This window comes from Plectropomus leopardus, chromosome 11, assembly GCF_026936395.1.
Source record: "Plectropomus leopardus strain MGB_pleo_1.0 chromosome 11, ASM2693639v1, whole genome shotgun sequence".
Classification (NCBI taxonomy): Eukaryota; Metazoa; Chordata; class Actinopteri; order Perciformes; family Serranidae; genus Plectropomus; species Plectropomus leopardus.
Window position 1 is genome coordinate 26,206,159 of NC_142186.1, and position 22,926 is coordinate 26,229,084.

The 22,926-nt window shown below is 40.7% G+C and overlaps 2 protein-coding genes across 2 annotated transcripts; both read right to left on the reverse strand.

Annotated features, from left to right (window-relative positions):
* Positions 1-1,031: 1,031 nt before the first annotated feature.
* Positions 1,032-14,619, reverse strand: shisa7a (shisa family member 7a). Its single transcript, XM_088084439.1, is given in 9 exon segments — positions 1,032-4,449; positions 4,452-4,509; positions 4,511-4,799; positions 4,801-5,347; positions 5,548-5,733; positions 5,990-6,055; positions 6,421-6,575; positions 8,120-10,534; positions 12,414-14,619. Coding segments are annotated over 8 exon segments (2,238 nt in total). The 5' UTR covers positions 8,887-10,534; positions 12,414-14,619; the 3' UTR covers positions 1,032-4,279.
* A 533-nt stretch (positions 14,620-15,152) lies between these two features.
* Positions 15,153-20,566, reverse strand: ube2s (ubiquitin-conjugating enzyme E2S). Its single transcript, XM_042489935.2, has 4 exons — positions 20,364-20,566; positions 18,882-19,029; positions 16,905-17,095; positions 15,153-16,810 (listed from the first exon to the last, which is right to left on the reverse strand). The coding sequence occupies exons 1-4, from the start codon at positions 20,364-20,366 to the stop codon at positions 16,451-16,453; spliced, it is 702 nt and encodes a 233-aa protein (XP_042345869.1). The 5' UTR covers positions 20,367-20,566; the 3' UTR covers positions 15,153-16,450.
* Positions 20,567-22,926: the final 2,360 nt, after the last annotated feature.

The window sequence follows — 22,926 nt, forward strand, 5'->3', positions numbered from 1 at the left end:
TCCGGTCTCGCTTTGTCTCCCTCCCCCAACGCCATCTGGTTGCCTTTTCACTATCCATTAAGTGTAATTTCTCTTTTTGTATGATTTAGTGCAGTTATTGTCACAGACTCTCTGCAACTCCCTACGTTCACATTTTAAAAGTAAAAACAGACAAAATGCCCAATAAACAAATTTAAAGATTAATTTGACGGATGCCTTTATTTATTTTCTCTTTTTTTAAATGTTTCTATAGTTATCATGATAATATTGTTATCATGACCTCTTATGCCCACGATAATCATGTAATAAAAATTCCAATACCATGCCAGTCCTATAATTAAATACTATATTTTGCAGCCTTGCTACATCTACTTAAGTAAAAGGTTAAATATTTCCTCTGGCTGAAAATGTCTAAATTCTTTCAAGAGGACATATACTGTACACATAATTGTAAATTAAGAGTTGCAACTGTAACTTTATTTTGAGAGATTTAAACTAAGATTAAAAACATGTTTTATCTAGTTATTTTTTTAATCATTATTTTGAATGGCCAGTGGAAAAAGTTATTAGACATAACGATAAATTGCTTAAAGCATTCTATTAAATGTTCCGGTTCTCTGGTTTTTGCTTTAATTAAATGTTCAGATCATTTACATTAGTTATTTCATAATTTAAACATTTTACCAACAAACCCTGTGAGGGGGCTGGTTGACACAAATGCATAACATGACTTTAATACAGAATTACTAAATTTTAGAGAGAAAAACGGGAACATTATGTGTGTTTTAAGATGAGAATTTAACCTTTCATTTGCTGCTAGTTAGAATATTCTCACATAAAATTTTCCAGTGAATTGCTACATCAAATGAAAAGTGTGCCAAGGGACTAACCGTTCTCAGTCTCTCCTAGACATAATAGCAGAGGTTGTAGGTGACTCAACCAATTACGTGTCTCATGTAGGAAAAACAGAGACTGGATTATAACTAACGTAATTTAAGAAAACTAATGCAAGAAACCTCATACTCTGCAAGGAATGACAAGACATTTTTTTCCACCAACTTTATTATACAAATTCTTTGTAAGTCACTGTCGTATCCAAGGGGATCAATGCATTGAACAATAACAAAAGGGTCGTTTTCCAAATTTGTAGGCATGAAAATAAATCCTTGAATTTCATTACTGGACACGGTACCTGTCGGTACAATTTACCATCAGTAATGCTTCACATTTCAGGTGGCCGTTAACCATCCTCTCTCTAAATGAATTCATAATGGTTAAAACACACACCATATTCATTCATTTCTGTCTCATAACTAGCTCTGTAGCTCACTTGCCTGTGTGTTAGTTCTCACTTGTGAAAAATAAATAACCCCTGTAATCTTTTAGGAGGCTATGGCAATAGAAAGACAACAAAATGTTATGAGTTTGGCACTGTACAATTCATTAAATACTAACACATAATTTGTTGAATCCTCAAATTAATGCCGAAGAGATCACTCAAAATATTCTGATTGTACTAGCTATACAAAATACAATACTTGCACAAATTAGATTAACCATTTATAAAATTGTGATGATGATGGATATGGCTTGTGAGATATTACAGACTTTGCTACAGACCTTTTGTGGCTCTATTAAAAAAATCTAATACTACTGTATGTCATCTGTCCTATTTCCCTGAAAAAGACACTCAAAGCATTCAGGTTTCCGTTGGCTTTTTCTCCGCCTTTTGTAATAAACATTCATCCGTAGCACACATACATTATGGCACTATGGGTTTTGTGTGTACAACCCATAATATTTTTCTGGGTCAGGCTGCTGCAGCAACAGGCCGTCTCCAGTCTGGCTAATAACTCCTGGTCTGTCCCGAACACACATCTATCCATCTCTGGCTGTTAAAACATCGTCTACACATACGTTTAGAAGGCTGCAGATTTTTTCAATAGATATTTTTGTACCCGAGTGGAAACCTAAGTCATCACTTGAGATCAAGAAGTCATAAGGCCGATGTCTAGGCACAGTACACACAGCTGGAGAATTGGCCATATAATAAGCGTCGATGACCTTAAAATCCAGGCATACTGTAACTGCCTCTCTATGAAATGGAGCTGGCATGCATCAAGATCTGGAATAAAAATTTATGACCAGATGTATGAAAAAAAAAAAACAAAAAAAACAACTAGTCATGAGAATGCTAGTTATCTAGAAACAATAAACACTTAAATCCCACCAAGTAAAAGAACATCACATCATAAGATAATTGTTAATAATAACCATAACAGTTATAATAATTATTAATAATAACACTCCATCATATTCATAACAACTACATTTAGCACTGTGTATAGGAAGATTGTCCGAATGTGTTTCTGTTTATCTCGTCTCTGTATCCTTCCACATGACTGAACATAAACCGAGCAGTTTCTTCTTTAATTATCTCTGATTTCACATTGATTTAAAAATAAATTTTAAAAAAATCTCTCGATACAATACCCTCCATTGATCAGTCAGCCGTGCTTGTACAGAATGTAAACCTCGAGGATACAACGCTTGTATCAGGTGCAAAGATCAGGGGATAGATTTGTGCAAAGTTTCTTTTTTTCTCTGTGTTTCTCTTTGAACTGTGCTTAAATTGCTCTTGTTTTTTGTACACGTTAATACTTAATACATCATGACAATATCAACACAAAATCAAGAGAAAGAGATAGCTTTTTATATGGACCACAGATATCACATACTACAGTATATAGGATAGGATAGCCCTTAGTATTGATAAGCCTTGTTATTGATGTTTTTTTCTCTTTTCTGTTTTTTTTTTAATTTTTAAAATTTTTAATTTTTACTCATACTGGCTTAAGTGCGTTATGATACAGCAAGGTCTTCGTCGTGAGGATGGCGAGGGCTTCCTAACCATCTGAGTCTCTTACACGCAGGAGAAGGCCTCAGGTTGCCCTCTCTCTTCTGACTCAGCGGCGGTTTTTGTCGGCTTGTTTCGAAGCCGATCCCCTTTGACTGTACAAAATATCACTGACTCGTGTAATTTGTCACCTGGCGAGAATAATAAAATGGTGATTGTCAGACCAGCTTCCTCTGTGGTATTTTCTTTGTATCTCCATAAAATGGCTTTGAAGGACAGTTGCGTAAGTGCAACCTCCGTGTCACGCTTAGTTTGTGCTCTGTAGAAAAAACCTTTGCTCTCCGTGCGCAACCTGCATTAAAGCATGTTGCCATTTTATTGGTAAACTGAACACACGTGTTTCTTGATGTTTAGGTCAAGATATTTTGTGTAATAACGTGACAGATGGCTCTATATTATTTGGTAGCCCATTGTTTGTACAGGTAGGTCCTGATCTATAGATGGGAACTTCAAGGGGCACCCATAACATCAGTTTACACTCCTGTTAGTGTAAATCAGAGTGTGAGTCCCTCTGGGGATCTAAGGTCACATGGAAAACTAGGCAACCCAGGCGTCAGATTGGTAATGTGGGTGTGTCCGCAGTTTAAATCGGGCGCGGAGTCCTGCCAACAGTGTCAGGGGCTGCAGTGTCCCAGTCAGAAGCAGCCTCGTTCGCTCATTAACATAGGAAGCAACAAAAATCAGTTCTGTTTCCTCGTTGTCAGATCTCCAAAATCCCTCATGCTCATCTGCTTCTCACCCGTGAGGTTCAGTTTGATAAATCATAGTCGGCGAGAGCTAAGCAGGTTGACAGTCCAGCAGGTAGTTGGCTCAAATCTGTTAAATTCTGTGATATTCCACATGGTCCTCCTCCTTATCAGCCTCTTTTATCTGAGTATACTTTCATCTGTGAGTGTATATATATATATATATATATATATGTATATATATATATATATATATATATATATATATATATATATATATATGTATATATATATATATATATCCCTATCTAATATGGCTCCTGAGTACTTTTTGAAAAACATATATAGAAACAAAATTATGAACGACACTTCTGTTGGTTTTGTTTCACCCCCTCCCAGTCAGTCTTTCTACAAATAATGGCACCACTGTATATATGGCAATATGGCAAATCTTATTACAAAATATGGCTGATGTAGGCTATCACATAATTGGAACAAATATTCCTCACCTAGATTTTTAATTATACTGAAGTTATTTAATTACAAGATAACACTAATTTGAATAGCCTAAGCACTGTCACTATACTTTACACTGCTAGGTTTATTTCTTGTAGTCGTATATCTAATAGTTAAATGCAGTAGGGTGATCTACTCCCACACCGTTGATGAGGGCTAAACTCTACATTAGGCACAAACCTCACACTGTCACCTCATTTTTACTCCCCGTCCTGATCCCCTGACTCCCTCCTCCTCCTCCCCTTCCTGCCGACCCCCCGCCGCTGCCGCCCCCTCCCGGTATGAAATGTAGCTGCTCGATGGTGTTCTGCCTTTTCGCTGCAAAAGCCATCCTCCTGGCGCTGTGGCCCCTAGTGTTCCCGTTCCCATGACGACCCCTTGCCCGGGCATCTCCCCGCCCAGCCCATGCCCCGCTCATGTGCCCTGTCATGGCGGTGTTCCTCTCCTGCTCCCGTCCGGACGTGGGGTGAGAGTTCATCTTGATCATGTGGTGCCGGTCGAGGGAGGGCGTGGCGCAGACGTTCTGCTGGGACTGGGCCTTCTGCTGGCGAGGCAGCGTGGGGACGATGCCTCCCGTGTGGGCGTACGGATCTACGACCCCCATCCCGCCCATCCTCTCCTCCAAGTGGTCTGGGGACATGAGCAGCCGATCCTGTCTCTCCTGTCTCTCCTGCCTGTCCTCCCTTCCCCCCCTGTCCCCCTATCCCCCTATCCCTATCTCCCCTATCCCTATCTCCCCTATCCCTGTCTCCCCTATCCCTGTCTCCCCTATCCCTGTCCCCTCTATCTCTGTCCCCCCTATCCCTGTCCCCCCTGTCCTGGGTCTTCCTGGTGAGCGTCTGCGTGTTGGAGTTCTTATTGGAGGCAGCCATGGCTTTGTAGTACTGGTGCTGCTGGTTCTTGGACAACCTGGACAGGGTCCCAGTGTTGCCAGGGACGTCACCCATGTTGAGCAGCTGGTCGGTGGACTTCACTTTCCTCGCCGGCTTGGAGAGAGTGTCGTACTGGTTGTACTGGGGCTCTGGAGGATCCAGAGGGTACGGATTGGGGGTGGGTGAGGCCGGCATGCCAGAAGGTGGCGGAGGGATCCAGGGACGGACTGCGTGCCTCGGGAGGGTTCCTCTCCCACTGAGGGTGTAGTCTCCACCCCAGTGGAGGTGGTGCTGAGAGGACTGGAGGGCCGGCTGGGCTGTGTGGGGCCGGCGCTTGGTGGTGCAGTAACCAGACGAGTACTCATCAAGACCTTTCTCTGGAAGCCAAACAAAATTTCTCTGAATTGTTTATCACAACAGTAAATAGCATCAGCACATAATGACGCATCCTGCACTTGGTGCCACGGTGTCAAACGTGTCACCGCGTTCAGCGCTCATGAAGCAGCTGCGAGGGTAGAGAGGGGCACACGGGCTGGTACATTTGTCCTCATGTTTTCAAAAAAATGAAGGCACTTACCGAGGCGTTTGAGCGAGGAGTATCTGTTGAGCTCAGGCTTGGTGGCGCTCTCATAGGAGGGCGGCAGCTGAGCCAGGTTGTGCAGGGAGTGATGGAAGGAAGGCTGGGATTTGGTGTTGTTGTGTTTACTGGAAAGCAGGGTGCCTCCAGCTGCCAGCTGAGCATTGTTCATCCGAGGGGTGCGCTCTGCAGAGACCACAGGGAGAAAACGACTGTGTGTTAAATGAGATTTGGTCCTCTGGATATAACGCACCACACGTAGCTGTGTGTGCGAATCTAACATTCACTAGCAAAGATTTAACTGGTTTTCAACACAAGTGACCAAAGCTTTTGATAATCATTATTATTGTTTGGACGAATCTACTTTTGAGCTTAAACTCAACAAAGTCATTTACAGTCAATGTCATTTACATAGAGAGCCGGCTTTCAACAGCTGCCTTACCGATAGTCGCCGTGTGTTTGGGGCTGGTGCCTGATGAGTGGATGAAATTGTGCTGCAGATTGCCCACTGCAAGTCACGAGAACATAAGGTAATCAGCTCAAAATGGAAGTCAGGTAGTTTCCAGTTCAATGACACTTTAACATAAAAAGATCAACAACAGACATTTATGTATCTTCATATGATCTCACATGCACACAGCTTCTCAACATCATCGCGTAAAGATATTTGAAAAGCATTAATCTCCAGATTCCTGTTTTTTTCCATAATGCGTAATAAAATATTGTGATGGTGAGACACAGAAAACATCCTGCATCCACATGCAGACGTGACAAACACGACATGCCTCGGCACACAGTGATGCAGTTACAAATGCTCTGATTGTGCCTCTGATTGTGCTATTCACTGATGCTGTAAAAAAAAAAAAACCTCACATCTGTTGTCCTTGCTGGGCAGTCCTGGGGCATACAGATTTTTTGGAGGTCTCCCCAGCGTCCCTGTTCCATCCCCTACAGCCAGAGCCACGCTGTTGTTCCTCTCATCCTGCTGGACTGGACTCGACTGGTGCCGCAACATGTCAACCAGGGCTCTAATGATGTGAGCAGAAAGGGAAAAACATGATGAAATTGATGAAAGAGTATCAGCTAATGGTAGCCTGTTGAATAAAATCGAAATCTTAAAGTTGCACTCACAAGTTTCTGTTTAAGGACTTTTGTGATGATTTTTCATATTTCTCATAACCATTGCAACAGATCAATAACAATCATGAGGATAAATGTATCTTTAGCAGAAATTAGAGCCCTTTGTTAAACCACAAATTGGTAGCGGTGGATGAAAAAGACAAGATACGGTATACAGTAGTGTAGGGTTAATAACGATTAATCAACAATCGATTAATTGGTCATTAAGAATTTAATCAAATGTGAAATGTAACTGATCAATCGGTTAGCTAGGCAATGCCGTCAAAGTATATGTAATATGTTGCTGTGAGCTTTGACTGAGGATTAAACACATTTGGATTAAGTTTATATTAAGCAAAGTTTTTGTTTTTTCAAATGACGATTAGTCGATCATTAATTTTACGATTTAGGAAAGTGCTTACTATTCGCAATGCTAGTGTCAGGATATTTTTGTATGGCTATGTTATAGTAATACATGAATGCAGAGTCTTGATTTCTTATCAAATAAAATGTTAATGCTACAAACACAAAATCAACTTTTGCAAGCAAACTTGAGTTTAAAAAATATTCAAAATTTTTTTTCAGTCCACCAAAGTCAATATGCTGCCATAAAAATGATTGAAGTGAGATGAAAAGACTAAAAGCTTTATCTTATTAGATAAAAAAGTTTTCCTCAGGGGGCGTTATTCACAGTTGAAAAAAGGCAACATGTCGCAATATATCACAATGTGTTATTGCAAAACTCAGTATATCACAACACATATAAAATGCAGTAATATTCTATTGTGTCAAGTTTTGTGACAATATCATATCAGCTTTGTATCTGATGATTACGACCCCTATAAATTGGTGATTAAAAATACATCAGCATGCAAGAAATTAAGTGTTTGATGCTCAAAACTTTCCTCAAACCCCGTTTCATGTGTCCTTGTCCTCCTCAATGCTGAAATAAAACCTACGCTTTTGTCTTCTCCACATTTCCCCATGCTTTAATCATAAGTAATGTGTACAACAATGAACCAGTCACTGTTCTTGAATAAGCAGAATTAGGAGAAAGCAATACACTTTCAATAATTTGCTTCCTTTCTTTAAGGGATCAACCAACGCTCTGTATCTGCTACAACCATCATCCTCCACTACCAAAGCCCAAGATAGAAAACTGCAACCTGTACAAAAATCCAAATGCAAATCTTTATTGCCAAGATTACGGGCCATACATGAGCTAAAAAGCCCAGAAAAACCAAAACAACCATGAATCCTACAGCAGCCACTCGGTGAAGATCAAATATGTTTCATCTGATGACTAACAACATTATTCTGAGCCCAGAATGATGAATCTGGGCCATTTATGGAGTCCTGAAAACCTAATTTCATTACAGCATTCATACATTGAATGAAGTGAACAAATCCAGCAGTGAGTGGTGATAAAAAAAAGTACTTTTCAAAGCCTCACCTGGGCATGTTGAGGTCCCGTTGGTTGGCTTCTTGTTGCACCTTGTTGAAGACCACCTTAATGCCCACAGCGACAGCCACCATGAACACGATCACGCCCCCGATGACGAAGCCTGTGTTGTGGCTCTGCTGCTTCAGTGGATCAAAGTCTGGGTCGGGACCTAGTTCCTCTGGTAGCATCATGGCGTCTGTCTGCGGCTTGGCCCAGTCTGGAGAGTCATAGTTTTTACAGCTGTCCTGCTCCAGTTGCCGGCTTCGCTCTGGGCAGCAGAAGCGGTAGTGGCAGGTTCCACAGCAATACACGAAGGTGTCCTTGGAGCAGTTGAAAGCGCTGTCAAAGTGTCCCATTACGTCGTAATAACCCCGACATACATCCATCCATATGTCTATGATGCGGGGTCGAATGGGCGCTACCTGGGCGGCACCTAAGGGAGGTGCAAGAGCATCTGATGAAGTCACATTCTTGGGGAACATGATCTGGGGAAGGGGTCTTGGAGGCGCCTCCAGAACTCCCTCTGAGGTTTCTGGAAGTTTCTCTGGGGTTTTGGTCCTGCCTTGGAGAGCAGCTGGCCTAATGTTGGCCTGCATGGCGAGGAGCAGCAGAGACGGGCTGGGGCCGATCTTGGGCTGCTCAGTGAAAGGCCTCCCTGAGCGGTCTATGTGCTGAGGAGGGGGGGACGGAGAGGTCTCGGCAACAGTGGTGAGCGGGGCAGTAAGGAGGGAGAGCAGGGAGACAGCGAGGACTCGGAGATTGGCGGTGGGCGTCATTTTTACATGACTAAGAGATCTATTTTCTGTTGTTGAGTCAATGCAGTTACAACACTGTATCCGCTTTTGCAGTTTAACCCACTAAAATGGCATGTGAAATATTTAAGTAGCATGTACAACCTACTGGATATTGATGATGTATCAGCAGTTTCATTCAGCAATGTTGGACGAGGAAAATTCAAAGCCTGCTTTTTTGTTTTGTCAGAAACTGAGCGTTTATATGGTGTAATATTAGAAAAGGTCGGGAACCGCACAAATGAGAAGGACTAACACTATCAAAAACAATTGGTAGGTTTCAATAATTGTCGATAATGGTATTAAAATGGTTTTAATTTGCTGCTAGAAAGCAACTCTGAATGTGTAATGACTTCATCTTTTGCCCTCTCAAGTCTAGAACACTAAAATGGAGGCAGCTTTGTAAAAAGGACAAACTGAAAACAACAATCTTCATGCTTTTAGTCCTTAATGCCTTGTTCTACACTGTGCACTGAACAAAAGGACAAAAATCTGACGTACTGCTGGATGGAATTAATTTTTGTAACCACAAAGGCCAGTAAAAATTTGTAGAAAGGATTTTCAATAAAATATGGCAGTGCTGTACATTCCTGTGCTTGTCATGGCACTTGGACAATAGTCTAGTCGTAGTGTTTTATCAAATGTAAACAGCTTAATCTGTTTTGCTGATTCCTGGACGGCACTGCGTACATTCAGAATTGGCACTTATTTAACTCTTTTGTGAAAAAATGTACGAAATCTATAATTCTCATGTGTTTGTATGCATTGTAAACAATCAAATCAGGCTGCACCACTAATAAAAACCGTCTATTAATGACGCCTGCAGGAACGCATCTCCATGTTAACTTGTTCGAGGCACTCGTCACATCTATAGATACACTGTGTACTTTATCTCAATCTTTTCTATGCTTGGATTAATGTGCATCCGTACTCGCCTGGCACGCACTGTGAGTGTGATTGGGCCGGGAGGGTGATAATGAGGGAGCTTAAGTGCTAGAAGACTGTAACAGCTGAAAATTAGGAGTAAGCATAAACCAAGGCTCCCAGCCTGCAAACACACATTAGAAAATGAGGCAAACGTCACAGATTTTTTAAATGCTCTCTATTCAGCTTTTTAGGCACAAAAAGTTACCCGTGTCATTCAAACCATATCACTAATTAGATATGAAGTGAATGGCACATTGCGTCTCCATGTGACATGTCTCTCCAAGTAAAATTATTTCTGATTTGTCTCCCGAGGTTCAAAGAATATCACTTTTGTTGAGAAATATGTAAATGTGTGAAGTTATTGTGTTGGAGGTGTTGGCAATAATAGACAGAGGCAGATCTGTCTCCCACAGAAATTATAATTATATGTAATTATCAAAAACGTCCCTATCTGTGGCGGAGAATGTAGGCACAGATGGGGGAGACAGAATGCTGAAATCACCGAGGGCTCCACTTGTTTCAGTTACATGCTCCTCTGACCTTCTGAGGAGAGTTCAGCAGAGGGAGAAAAAAACAGAGAGACACAAAGACAGCAGTTCTCCCACTGACTAATGTTCCAGAAATGTTCTTCTGGCGCCTCTAAATGTTCTGCGTGATTTCCAGATTTTCTCTTCAGGGGGGTTTTTCGACAAACCTGGAGTGTCCGCTGGAATGCAAACAAGAGGCATGATTAGGAAGAAGCTCTGCGACCTCACTTAAATGACACAACACAGTTTATTAATTGCATCGTGCGAGGGGCCGAGTTAGTGGTTTGGTTGCAGGAGCTACTGAAAAGCCAGTGATGGAGAAAAGAGAAAGAAGGAGAGCAGAGGGATAAATGCAGGGTAGGGATTTAAATGAGCAAAGAGATTGTGGCGAGCGGGAAGAGCCAGAGGTATAGATGCAGAGACGACCATGAGTGGGAGGGCGGTGTGTGGGTGGCACAGAATCAAGTACATTTCTCCCAGCACTTACCAATACAACATAGCACATCACACAAACAGCACCGCCAAACAGATCTGCAAATACAGTCAATGCCACACACAAGAAGAGTGCTAATCGAGACTGTAAATCAGCCGCTGCTAGAACACTTAAAGGAAGGGGGGGGATGTGAAACTGTACAAAGGCTTGGTGTGAGAGACCATAGTAGGCATTCTGCACACCTCCTTGTAGTCTTTCTCTCCCCTTTTATTCCTCTTGCTCCCTCCTTCTCCTCTTTTCTCCCTCGTTCTGCCTTTCTCTCTCTTTCTCAGATTCTGTGCGTGGGTTGAGGCAGCTAACTCTCTCAGAATAGCACTGCAGCTCTGTCTGTGTGTGAGTGAAAGAGGCAGTGAAAGAGAAGGGAGGCAGAATCCAATCTACACCCATTAGGCGAACCGGATTTCAAAGTCACATCTGCACGTCTCTTGCTCGACACGGTGACACCGATGTCTCAACTTCCATTAACACGTTCTCTGTTCACTTCATGAGGATTTTTTTCAGGGGCCAATATGTGCAAAAACCACTCCCAAATAAAAGTGCAATTACAGCTTTCTGACAAAGAATGATAGCAATTTAAATCATGCAGCCCCCCAAAAAAGAGTGTGAAGTCTTATATCAGATCTTTCCAGCAAAGTGACTCAACATCAGCTTTTCCTGTAGATATTTCTATACTGAAGCAATGCAGCAGCAAGGGAGAGAGAGAGATGGGAACTAAAGGGTGAAGGGCATCAGAACTGTGAAGATGCATCCCCCTCTGAGTTGCACGGCCACTGGAGGGAGAACAAAACCATTTCCGCAGATTCCTTTCACTGCAAGCAATCGCACCAGAGCAAATGAACCAAACGGAGTTGCATTGCAGGATGCTGGGCAGCTGTGCAGACGGCTGTGCATGCAACGATTTCAACAGGTGTTTGTTGGAAATCAAACAAAATGGCCTCTTTTTTCCCTTTCTTTAGACGCTCTCTTGCAAGACAGAAAAAAACGCACTAAAATGTGAATCAATTAAGTGAAGACGCAAAAAATCCTAAACAGGCTGCAAGATGTTGATGCAAATTCATTTAATTACAGTGAATGCAGCGCAGCTTCAGTCTAATAAATGCTGCGCAATGACTTTGCATTTGGACATCGACTCTCCACAACATAACCTAACCTTCATTAGGTTAATAAGTTGCAACTTGGAATGAACAAGCATGCGGGTTATGGAAATGACTTGCATGTATCAGTAGGCTAAGAGTGCGTGGGTGTATCCGTGCCGGTGTGTGTGTTTGTGTGTGTGTGTAGTCCGGCTGGATGTGTCGCTCTTTATGTTCAATGTTTCCAAATGTCGCAATCGATTAAAGTGTTTAAGTGATTAAAAAAAACATGTCTGCCGTGCGTAAAGATGTTTCTGTGGCGCAGCTTTCATCCAAATGTTTTGTTTGATGCGTCCAAACACAAACTCGTTATTTTCTTTCTTTAGCCACACTGACAGAAACACACAATGAATGCATCAAAAACAGTTTTTGCGTGGATTTTTGGTAATTGGTGTTGCATGAATCAAAAAGGTGCATAATGTCGTGTCTTACCTGTGCGTTGCTCTGGGGTTTGATGCTGGAGAGGAGCGCTGGGAGAGCCTGCGCACTGTATCTCCGCGTCTCTCAGATGGCAGCCTGTTATTGTGGCAGAGGATGATCAGGACAGCTTGAACTGTTGCTGGATCTGCCACCTGTTTTTAATTTTGCTTTTCACTTGCGCTGCTCCATCATTGATAATCCATCATTGCGGCCGAAAGCGGGGAAAGAAAAAAAAACGCGAGCACGAGAGATAAAGACAAAGAGAGAGCCTGACGAGATGTTCAGAGATTTTCTGATACATGTGACATTCAACTAATATCGGAAAATTCCGTTTGTTTGCACAACGCAAGTTACTGTGCAACTATCCTGCAGAACGCGCGGTAATTCTCAAAATGATAGTGAAAAAATGCCCGAATTTAACTTTTCTCCATCTAGAGTCGACTGAAGCTGGCTCCCTTCATAATTTCCAAGCGAGATAGGTTACACCGCCTAACTGCGACTGGCCTCGCGGAGGTCCGCCGGTGGGGGAGCGCTGTGATTGGTCGCTCAGACTGGCGCTGATGAGACTCTAAACTCCGCCGCTGATGGTCATTAGGCCCATTCAACTGGTGGCGTTCATCTTTATTCCCCTCCATTTCATTTGGCTCTTTAATTGAATGACCCTGAAGACCTACATTTTACTGTCACCGGAAAAAAAAAATATCGGTCAGGAATTTATCTGTTCTTTTATACAGACAAAGGATACTAAAAATTGGATTAAACTAAAAAAAAAAAAAAGCTGTCTGTAAATTCAGCAAAAGACCTCCGAGATCCAAAGTGTGTTTTTCTTTGTGTGTGTGTGTGTGTGTGTGCGAGAGAGAGAGAAAAAGAGAGACATGGTTGCCACAGCAACTGTGTCATTATGTTGGTGGCAATTATGAAAGCGATGAAAACGGGGAAGGGGAGAGGATTGGCGCAAAAGCTTTAACACTGGAGCGTGAACGAAACTGTCAATTAGAGCTGCATTGGTAATTCAGAGATTTTCTTAAAGTTAAAGACGAGCAGGGACAGTTGGAAACGTGTAAAAAAACAAAATAAAAGGGGGGTAAGGAGTGGAGGGGGATGTAGTGTGATGGAGCTATCTGGAAGTTGTTTGGCTTCATGCCACCGTCACATACAGTAACTGCCCCCTCACGATGCTCACAACAGCAGCACATGAATGAAGCCGGATTTAGGTTTTTCTGTGTAACAAAGGATTGTGTTACATGGTGATCACACATTAGAGGATGAATCATAATTAGCACTGCATGTGACACAGGAAAAACAGCATGCATTCCCTCAACACCTGACCCACAGTGCATCATATCATTTAATATCAATCTAAGCATTTTTTCTGTAACCACGAAGTGAGGAGACTTTAGCAGACATATGGAGGTGGATACCAGGTGGAGAAGGAGGTAAGCACTTCTAAAATGGGGCTTGGAGAAGGTGTTAAGGGTTATGTGGAGTCCCAGGTGTCTAAGATGGGCCTGATAATTACCTGCATGGCAGGCTGCTATTTCTACACAGGTGGGTGGGCTGCTGCATGTCTGCAGCGGAGGCTGGTGGAGCCCTTCATTAGATGGTCCAGTGACGCTCTACCGGGTGCACTTTCACTCACTGGTTTGCTGGGGTGGATGCAATTACTGATTCCCTCATAATGGTTATTCCATCACTGCCGAACAGGAGACCACTATAAAAAACAAAATAAAGTGCTATTGTACATTAATGAACAGTAAAAGCAGACACTGGTATCCATTCTCAACTGACATACTGATACAGCTATTATTGCAAAACAGCTTAAAGGGATAGTGCAGGTTTTTTCAAAGTGGGATTGTGCCCCCAGTTTGGAGAAGCAGGCTGGAGTTTGACGTGGAAGTTAAGTAATTTTCCGCAGTGAAGAGAGTGAGCAGTAAAACAACTTGTAGCCACCTAATAAAATTCACACCTAAAAGTTTACGTGTACTATGTGATCCACCTTAAAATCAGTGATTTCCTACAGTAAAATGAAGCCGATAGCTCTATTCAAAGTCAGTGTCCATTGGGAAAAACATTGATTTAACATTGCTGAACACAATAGCTGCCTTGAATTGTTCATTCATTTATGTCATTGTGGGACTTTGGTGTTAAGAGGAATTAGTTCAGATTCACAAAAGTCACACAATAACACAAACTCACTAACTGATCGAGGCAGCCGTAGACCAGCAGCTCCCATCAACAAGCTAGAGTTACAGTTTTTCTCCAATAGTCCAGTGGCTTTGGCAAAGATGATATAAAGCCTTTAATGGCTTTCCTGTGTGACGGAAAGACTGTTTTAGGTGGTGCTTTTTACCGTTGCTGACCCCTCTACTACACACTGTAAAAATAAACTATTTGTTTTTACTTGGAAAAAGTCTGGGTCTAGGCTGCCTTAATTTTTTAAGATGACTTCATTTGCAGACAAGTTCAGTTATTACAAAATCACCTCAACTTGTCTTTTCCAGGTAGCCTGGACACGTTTTTTTTTAAGTTAAATCAAAATTTTTAAAGTGTGTGTCAGACTCCAGCCTGCTTCTCCAAACTGGGGGCGTGCTGATGGACATTCACTGAATGTAATACACTGACTGTGGTACCCCACACAACTCCACTCAAAAAACTATGAACTATGCATTTAAGTGATACCATCATGAATAATTATGCATGCAAACGAACTCTGAATTAAAGAGCAAATATGACTCATTCTTTTCATTTAACTTCTCTTATTTCAATGTTTTATTAATTTAAATAATTTAAAATGGACACAAAATATCCAGCCGACAGTCTGCACGATGACAGCAGATTCAGAGGCACATTTTCCATCTAAATTAAGACAGCGCTTCAGAGTGTTTCCTTGGGAAATGTAGGCCCCGCATGCATTTAGCACAGAGAGAAAACCTGCCCGAGAAAACCTGCCGGTGCAACGGGTGGGGGAGACAAATTCTATCAAACGTGGAAGTTTTTCCTGCAGATGTTGTCTCGGGTACCCACAAGGCTGGTTGGAGAGCTGGGTAACTGAGAGCACACGCTGCTTTGTAGGGAAGCGGGGGGGTGGGGGAGGGTTAAGCGAGTCACACCACTGTATGCTTAATACAGAGAATAAATGATTCTTCTTTTTTTAAAATAAAAGTATTCTGGCAACCTACCCCGTTCCCTAACAGCCACTGACCTAGGTCTTCACACACAACCACAAGACAGCTGAATATGAACATGTCAATTATAAACAACTTTTCTGAAAATACTGGACAGTGAAACAATTTTAGAAAAAAAATGAAAAAGGGGCTGAGATTCAATGTTGACTTATTTCTTTATACTCCACTGCCGACTCTTTCCATACCTTCACTCAGGTCACAATGTGGAAAATATTTAAAAAGATGATACAATTTTGGGTGACATTAACAATATTTCTCTCCCAATAGTGAACCCACTGACTTCTTACACAATTATTTTGCATTTTCTACCATTGTTTTCTTTGAGTTCCATTTGAAAACCTGCATTTAGTTAAAGTATTATCCTGGTTTGGACCAAGGAAGCTATAAAGTACAGTTATATTTTCCTTGGTTCGGACTCACGGGTGAGCCAGGCTGAGCAGTACACGGTACCATAACAGCAGCATTTACCAAGAAACACTTTAAAAAGAGCTGATAAAGTCTGAGACAATAGTAGTTTCGTCTCATTAATGGACAGAAATTGGAGGCTGTGTTTTCCCGTCATTCATTCACACTAGCCCGAGGGCAAAATATAACGGATGACATGATTCCTGTAGTGAAGGTGTTGTCTTTATCGTCATGTCTTCAGGTATGAACATAATTAACACACCCGTAATACCAACAGGACAAACTGGTGACAAAAAGGAGGTTATGGTATGAGTACAAAGTGGACAGTCTGGACAGGTGGTAGAAAGACTCAAAAAATAGGGAACAAAAACATCATCAGCACACTTCAATATTTATATTTACACACTCTCGCGCCCACACACGTACACACACACACACACTGAGAACTTTGTGGAGGTATTAAAGTCGCCTCAATGCACGCTTTTTATCTGCTTTCTTCTTCCCTGCTACATTGTTAGTGCTACTACTATTAATGCTATTGCTGCTGGTGGTACTGGCTCCGTTCGCTCCGTTACCCAGAGCTGCTGGCACAGCTGCCGCGCTGGGCCCCGCTCTCTTCATGGGGTCACCTGCGTGCTTCTTCGGCTGTGGGCCGTCATTAGGGTCCTGAGGTGCCCCGGAGGTCCCGCCCATGGCGTGGATCTCTGTGAGCAGACGAGCTCGGGACTCATATTCTGCATAGTCCTCTAAGAGCAAACGTCCAGCCTCTTCGTTCAGAGCCGACTCTGGATTCGGATGGATGAGGAGACACTTGATTGTCTGTGGAGAAATAAATAAGATATAATTGTAAAAAAAAAATAAATAAACAGTGACGGAAACACAGTGGACAATTGAAACTCAGGTTTCAGCTTACAAGTAAAACGTGTCTGAGTCCAAGTTCTGCCTTCCAGTCCCTCTTCAACACGTTGACACAGATCTCTCCCTTGTGACCCACATTGGGGTGAAAAATCTTGGTCAGGAAATACCCCTTGGGTGGAACCGCAGGGAAGTCCTTCCCGAGGACCAGACGCATTCGGAAAACGCCGCCAGCAAACGGAGTTCCCTCTGTCAAAGCATAAAGAATTCATCTCATGAACAGTATGTCCTGACTGCACCAAATTTGCTCCATAAAAACAAAGGGGGTCATAGAGCGGCAACTGAGTGAGCTAACAAAAACATGCAGAATAAAACTTCTAAGTCACATCATTAAGTTCAAATAGTTTTAATCATACTCTTTTTGGGTCATGATGACAACAATCTCGTTCATTTTAATATATGTGACCTCATTAAATATACTGTAATACCATTTTAAAATAATGACTGATGGAAGTGATACATCAGTTTTGGGTACAGTCTGATACCAATGCTAATACAAGTGTCTAATAAGTGAAACATGCAGAGCAGTTGCTCTGTGGAGGAGTTAACAAAATGTGGACAAGTGTCTGGCTCTTCAAGGCGTACTTAACAATAACAAGGTCTGGAGAAATTAGCTCATAGTGATTAAATTCCATGTGGGTTAAGTGGGTTATGTGTCTCACATGTAATTACCAGCTAAGTGTCACATCTTATGCTGGGTTCACACTACAAGATATTTTTGTCTGTTGCGCTGCTCGCTGTGTCAGACCAGGCGATTACAGAGTCGCAAAATCTTATGACTTTGCCGAGAGACATGACAGACTACACTTTGATCCAGGACCACTCGAAGCTTACTTGCACAATGTCATGGAGAAGAGGGTTTTAGGAACTTCCTGGAACAAGAATGTAAACTAACAATAGTGGTGTGCAAGATACCGACTGTCTTGTGTCTGAAAAAAAAAGGAAAAAGAATAAACGACTGACCTTTCCTCTGTTTCACAATTATGACTGCAGCATCAGCATCTTTATTTTTCTCATCACTCCTCTGTCGTGTCGCCATGTTTACAGTTGAGAAGTGCTCTGTGCTTCTATTGGTCAAAATCACGGTTGCCAGGGGAGCATATCATGGAAGCAAAGACAATTTCTAACATGCTAGCCTGTCCCAGACACAGAGTCAGTTTTTTTCTAGGGACACACTAACATGGGATAAAATGATCGATTGATGCAGCCGACGCTCGCTGTCATTACTAGTCTGACACCCTTTGACGACTGTGTCAGGCTTGTGGCGTGCAGTCTGAACCATGCACTAGCCGTCATAAGCAATGAGCAAGAGGCGTTGACAAGCAAGAGCTGTCATTACCTCAGGGTGATGGTAAAAGCTTCATCAAGTGCATCAAGTGAGATTTGTCTTCACCGCAAAATAGTTACCAAGCTATTTTACCGCATGTGTGGTGGTGGGGGAGCTGACTGTAAACTGCAAGTACGACACAGATGCAACAAAAGTCATATTAAGACTAAAACACGTCAAGACTTAATAATTTTTATCGTAAGCATAACATTACTTACTAGGCACTTGAGAGTAAAGGTAATACAATCTTAGACCTTTACTAATTGCATGAGGTCTTGCTCTAGTTGTTTTAAAGTTGACCTTTAAAGTATACGGTCTACCCCGAAAAAATATGATTGATAGCACGTCGAATCAATAAAATGTGAAAATACATGCTCTGTATTGACCTTTCAGTAATTTCATTTGACATGGTTTTCAGACGTATAATACGCCGACAAAACTGTAGGGCAGAATCAGATCTAAATCAACACTGAGATCTGAGGAGCACTGACGTGTGAGACTATAAAAACTTTGATGAATAAAAGACAGCACAGACAACCGATCTCTGTGTAGACCAGCATGAGCTTCAAGTCCATCAAAAAATGATTAGTCCCACATATGTTTTTATTTAACTTATAATGGCTAATAACACCATACTGCAGTCCTTACCGGGTCCTTCGATGGCTGTATGTAGCTCAGTTATGTCTTCCTCACTGGGATAAATCTTGATGCCCTCAGGCGGGTCTGCTGCTAACGCTGAAACCTCTTTGTAGACCAAGCGAAGAACATGAGGAGGCAAATTCTCCACATTGGAGTTCTGGAGAGAGATACAAAGAACCAACTTGAGTACTGCATTTGTACAAACACAGACATACTACTAGAAAATCAGGGTTTTACACATCAATGTTAAGGACTTTACAGGGCAATTCACTCAATTAAGTGACACAACATGGCATAGTTTTAGAAACAGATCAAGGTTAATTGCTGTTAACACTGAAATATTTTAGTTGTTAATGAGACTTACAACCGATATATGGAACCGATATGCATTTACAACAAAAATTAAAATCTTTCAGTCAATATATAGAATTTGGAATATGACAAACTCGGACACAAAACTTTTTTAAATGCCTTTGGCAAATATTTAATAAAAATTGAGACTTTCAACATCATAATAAGGAAGTTCCCCTCAACTTTTATTATAAAGTCAAATGACAATTTACATTTAAAATAAATAAATAAATAAAAAGCCCCCTGAGATTTAATAAAGTAAAAGTTCCTCCCATGCTGACACTTTCTTTGCACTTTTTAATTAATTTTATCGGCGATCATTAAAACAAAACGCTGATACAGATGATCAGCAAAATACCAAGTATCAGCCAGATAATCGGTCAGGCCAATAATCTGTCAACCCCTAGACAACACTGTCGCTTTTATGACATATTACGATAATAAATTCAATGTGGTTTTTATTAATAAAGAAAGACAAAGATCAACTTTGATGAGAAGTCCAAGCAGCGTAAGACAAATCCACCATCAGACTCCTCCACCTTCTTTCTTACTGATGAACACACATGGTTGGTGGTTTTCTGTGTTTCATTGCTCTTCATAAGACCTTCAGATTAATATCAGCTCTTACAAATATGAAACCTTTCGTCATTTTTGGTGTGCTACCCAGATATTTAATAACGTAATTACCCTATTGAAGTTTAAAAACAAAAAGTTTGAATTTAATTTGTATGCCGTTTAGTGTATTTCTGGCATTTACACAACCACGAAAGCCAGGCAACACTGATGACGACTAAGACAATTACAACGTCCAGTAATGAGCACTCAGTCGATAACGTTAGGTAACTTAAACGTTACGTTAGCGATTCATTACTGTTAGCAACATTAGCCTAGCCTCAATCTGATAAGGTTAATGTTATAGCTGCTCGGTAGCTTCATCATTACTTGTACGCTCTTTTTATATAGACAATCTATCTATTTGATTGTACAAATGTAAATGACGGTTCTTAATTAATGTAGGAGACTCCAGCAAGTAGACACAACCAAAATTAAAAGCTCGACGGATGGCGACGGCTAAACATCGGATCAAGCTAACAGCTACTCCGGCTAGCCGTTAGCAATAAGCTCGTCCAACCGACTTACCATCTTCAAGAGGAGTTCTTCTGAGGCTGCGGAGGTCTTTCTGATGTCGGATATGATGAAGACTTTCCGTAATGTAGGAAAAACAACTATTTTTGATGAGAACTCAGTCTGGTCTCAGTGTCTACTCTTCTTTTCTTCTTTTCGTTGACACAGGAACAAAAATACGATCCTCGGTTTAACCTAACACCACCGACCAATGGGCATCTTAGTAGTGGTATACGTCAGAAAAGTTGAGCCAATCAAGATACACTATTGTCATTACGTCAGAATTGGAAGCCCTATCAGCCACACAGAATAAGGAATATGACTGTTGCCGGTCAGCCATTGGTCCGTTTGAAAAACTCACACACACCCCTGAACGATAATGAAAAGACACATCTGTTACATGGAAAACAATTAAAATGTACAAGAAAATGCACTTCATATAAAAGCACGAGGAGGAAGAGCATTAATAATACGATTAACATATTGACTGGGTATTGATATTTTTAAAAGCAAACTCAAGACCTACCTTTTTACTTTGGCTTTTAGTTGAACTTTATCTGTTTAGTCTATTTTATTCTTTTACCATATGGTATATTGTTGAATCAGTTTAAAAATATTATTTTATTGTTTGTGGTTATCCTTTCATTTACCTTTTATATACTTTTTGGAGTACTTGATTGATTGATTGACTGAATGATTGATTGATTTGTATAAAGCACGCTTTGTTACAGCTTTGCTTGTATGAAAAGTGCTATACAAGACTGATGGATTGATAGGAAGTTGAAACTGATCCATAGAAAACTGAACTCAAAATTGGAGCTGTGTGTCTGGAAAACACAATCAAGAGGACACATTTCATAATAATAAAGATAAAAGAAGAAATTCACAGAAGTAGCTGGGACACACAGTCATTCATAAGCATATGCAAAACAAAAGAAATCGTCTCATTCAGTCAAATAAAGTATAAAGCATTATATTAATCCCACTGTGGGGAAAATGCACTGATTTGTCCTTATAACAAGAAAATTTCAGCATATGGGAAGATGCTTTTTTTCTTGTTTTATTGTGCAAATAATGAAAACCTCATAGAACTGTTGTTGAACATCTTATACCAGGATACTCAACTTGTTAAACTTGGGGCCACTTTTGCAAAATGACAGGAGACCAGGGACCAATTAATCGACAAACATTGTTAATAATATTTGTCAGTAAATAATTAATGGATTGCCCATTTTTGATTTTTCAATATTTGCTGTCCTCACTCATCTCTATCAAGAGGCAAATCCAATCACAACAACCCCGCAAGGCACTGTACATATGGGCATATCTAGGATTTAAGGACATTTGGGTTTTTTTTTTCTGGATCTATTTTTTGATCACTTCTGTTTGCTTTTTATGGATTCTAGTCCTTTATTTACACACAACAACAACAACAACAATCCAGTGTGAATCAGTTTATATTAGAAAATGGTCGGTGGGCAACCTGGCATCCAATCATGAGCCAAAAGTTGAGTATCACTGCATGTGTTAAACAATAAAAACCTACTCGCAGCAGTGCCGTAAGCTATAAATGTAATAAAAGTATTGACCATTCTTCCACACGACTCATTTTTCTAAGTTTGGTTTGGATGATTTTATCTTAGTAATAGTTTAAATTACAAGGAGTACATAATCACACACATCCGGAAACATGTCAAGGACATCACAATAAAGGCTTCTTTCCACTGATGTTGTGGAGTTTGGCAGCAATTTACTACCAACAAAGCTAACGCAATTAATCAAGACAAACAACAACAAAGAAGTAAGATTAAAAGATTATGAAAAAACCCTTCACTGGCAACCAGCTGCACAGAAGGCACAATATCCCAGGAATGCCCATTATACTTATAACCAAATTTGAAACAACAAATCTCTGCTTTATTTCCACAGTGGCAGCAATACAACACACAACACTACCATAATTTCGTGAGATCTAAATTTCACTGCTGTGGGAGTGCAAATAAGTAGTAACAATGTTTCCACCTCCAGACCTGCATAATATCATAACAAGATTATGTGAATCACATATACCATATATTTCTGTTTTTGTTTTGTTTTATGTGATAACATATGTGCTGTATCTTCACGCGGTAAAACTGTCATTATATTTTTTTTTACACAGAGGTAATCAGTACGCTCTTTCGTGTTTTTTTCTTTAATTTCCCTACACATTAATTTTTGTTGTTATTTGTATGCCATTTGTTTGACTCAAAGGACTTAAAATACTTTTCTCAAAAGATCTAACCAGATGTGAAAGGTTTGCAAAGTAATTTATTGTCCATTATTGAAACCCTAAAACCAGATGTAAAAGCAGGCAGTTCATTTACTCAAGTAAAATTAGCCTACAAATACCACATTGTGAAAAGACTGTAGCAAGTAAAAGTCCTGCATAAGTACGTAAATTTAGGAAAATGTACTTAAAGAATAAAAAATACAAGTACCCAATGCAGAAAAATCACAAAACCAACCAAGCAAACAAGAAAAAAAGTCAGAATTATTTTCATTATTAATAATAGCCTAATGATGATGAGCATAATAA

What these genes read in the sequence shown, in the direction of transcription:
- ube2s (XM_042489935.2), bottom strand. An exon ending in TACAGCCATCGAAGGACCCG is followed by an intron (nt 17,096 to 18,881) that starts GTAAGGACTGCA and finishes ATGCTTTGACAG; the next exon opens with AGGGAACTCCGTTTGCTGGC. An exon ending in GACTCAGACACGTTTTACTT is followed by an intron (nt 16,811 to 16,904) that starts GTAAGCTGAAAC and finishes ATTTCTCCACAG; the next exon opens with ACAATCAAGTGTCTCCTCAT.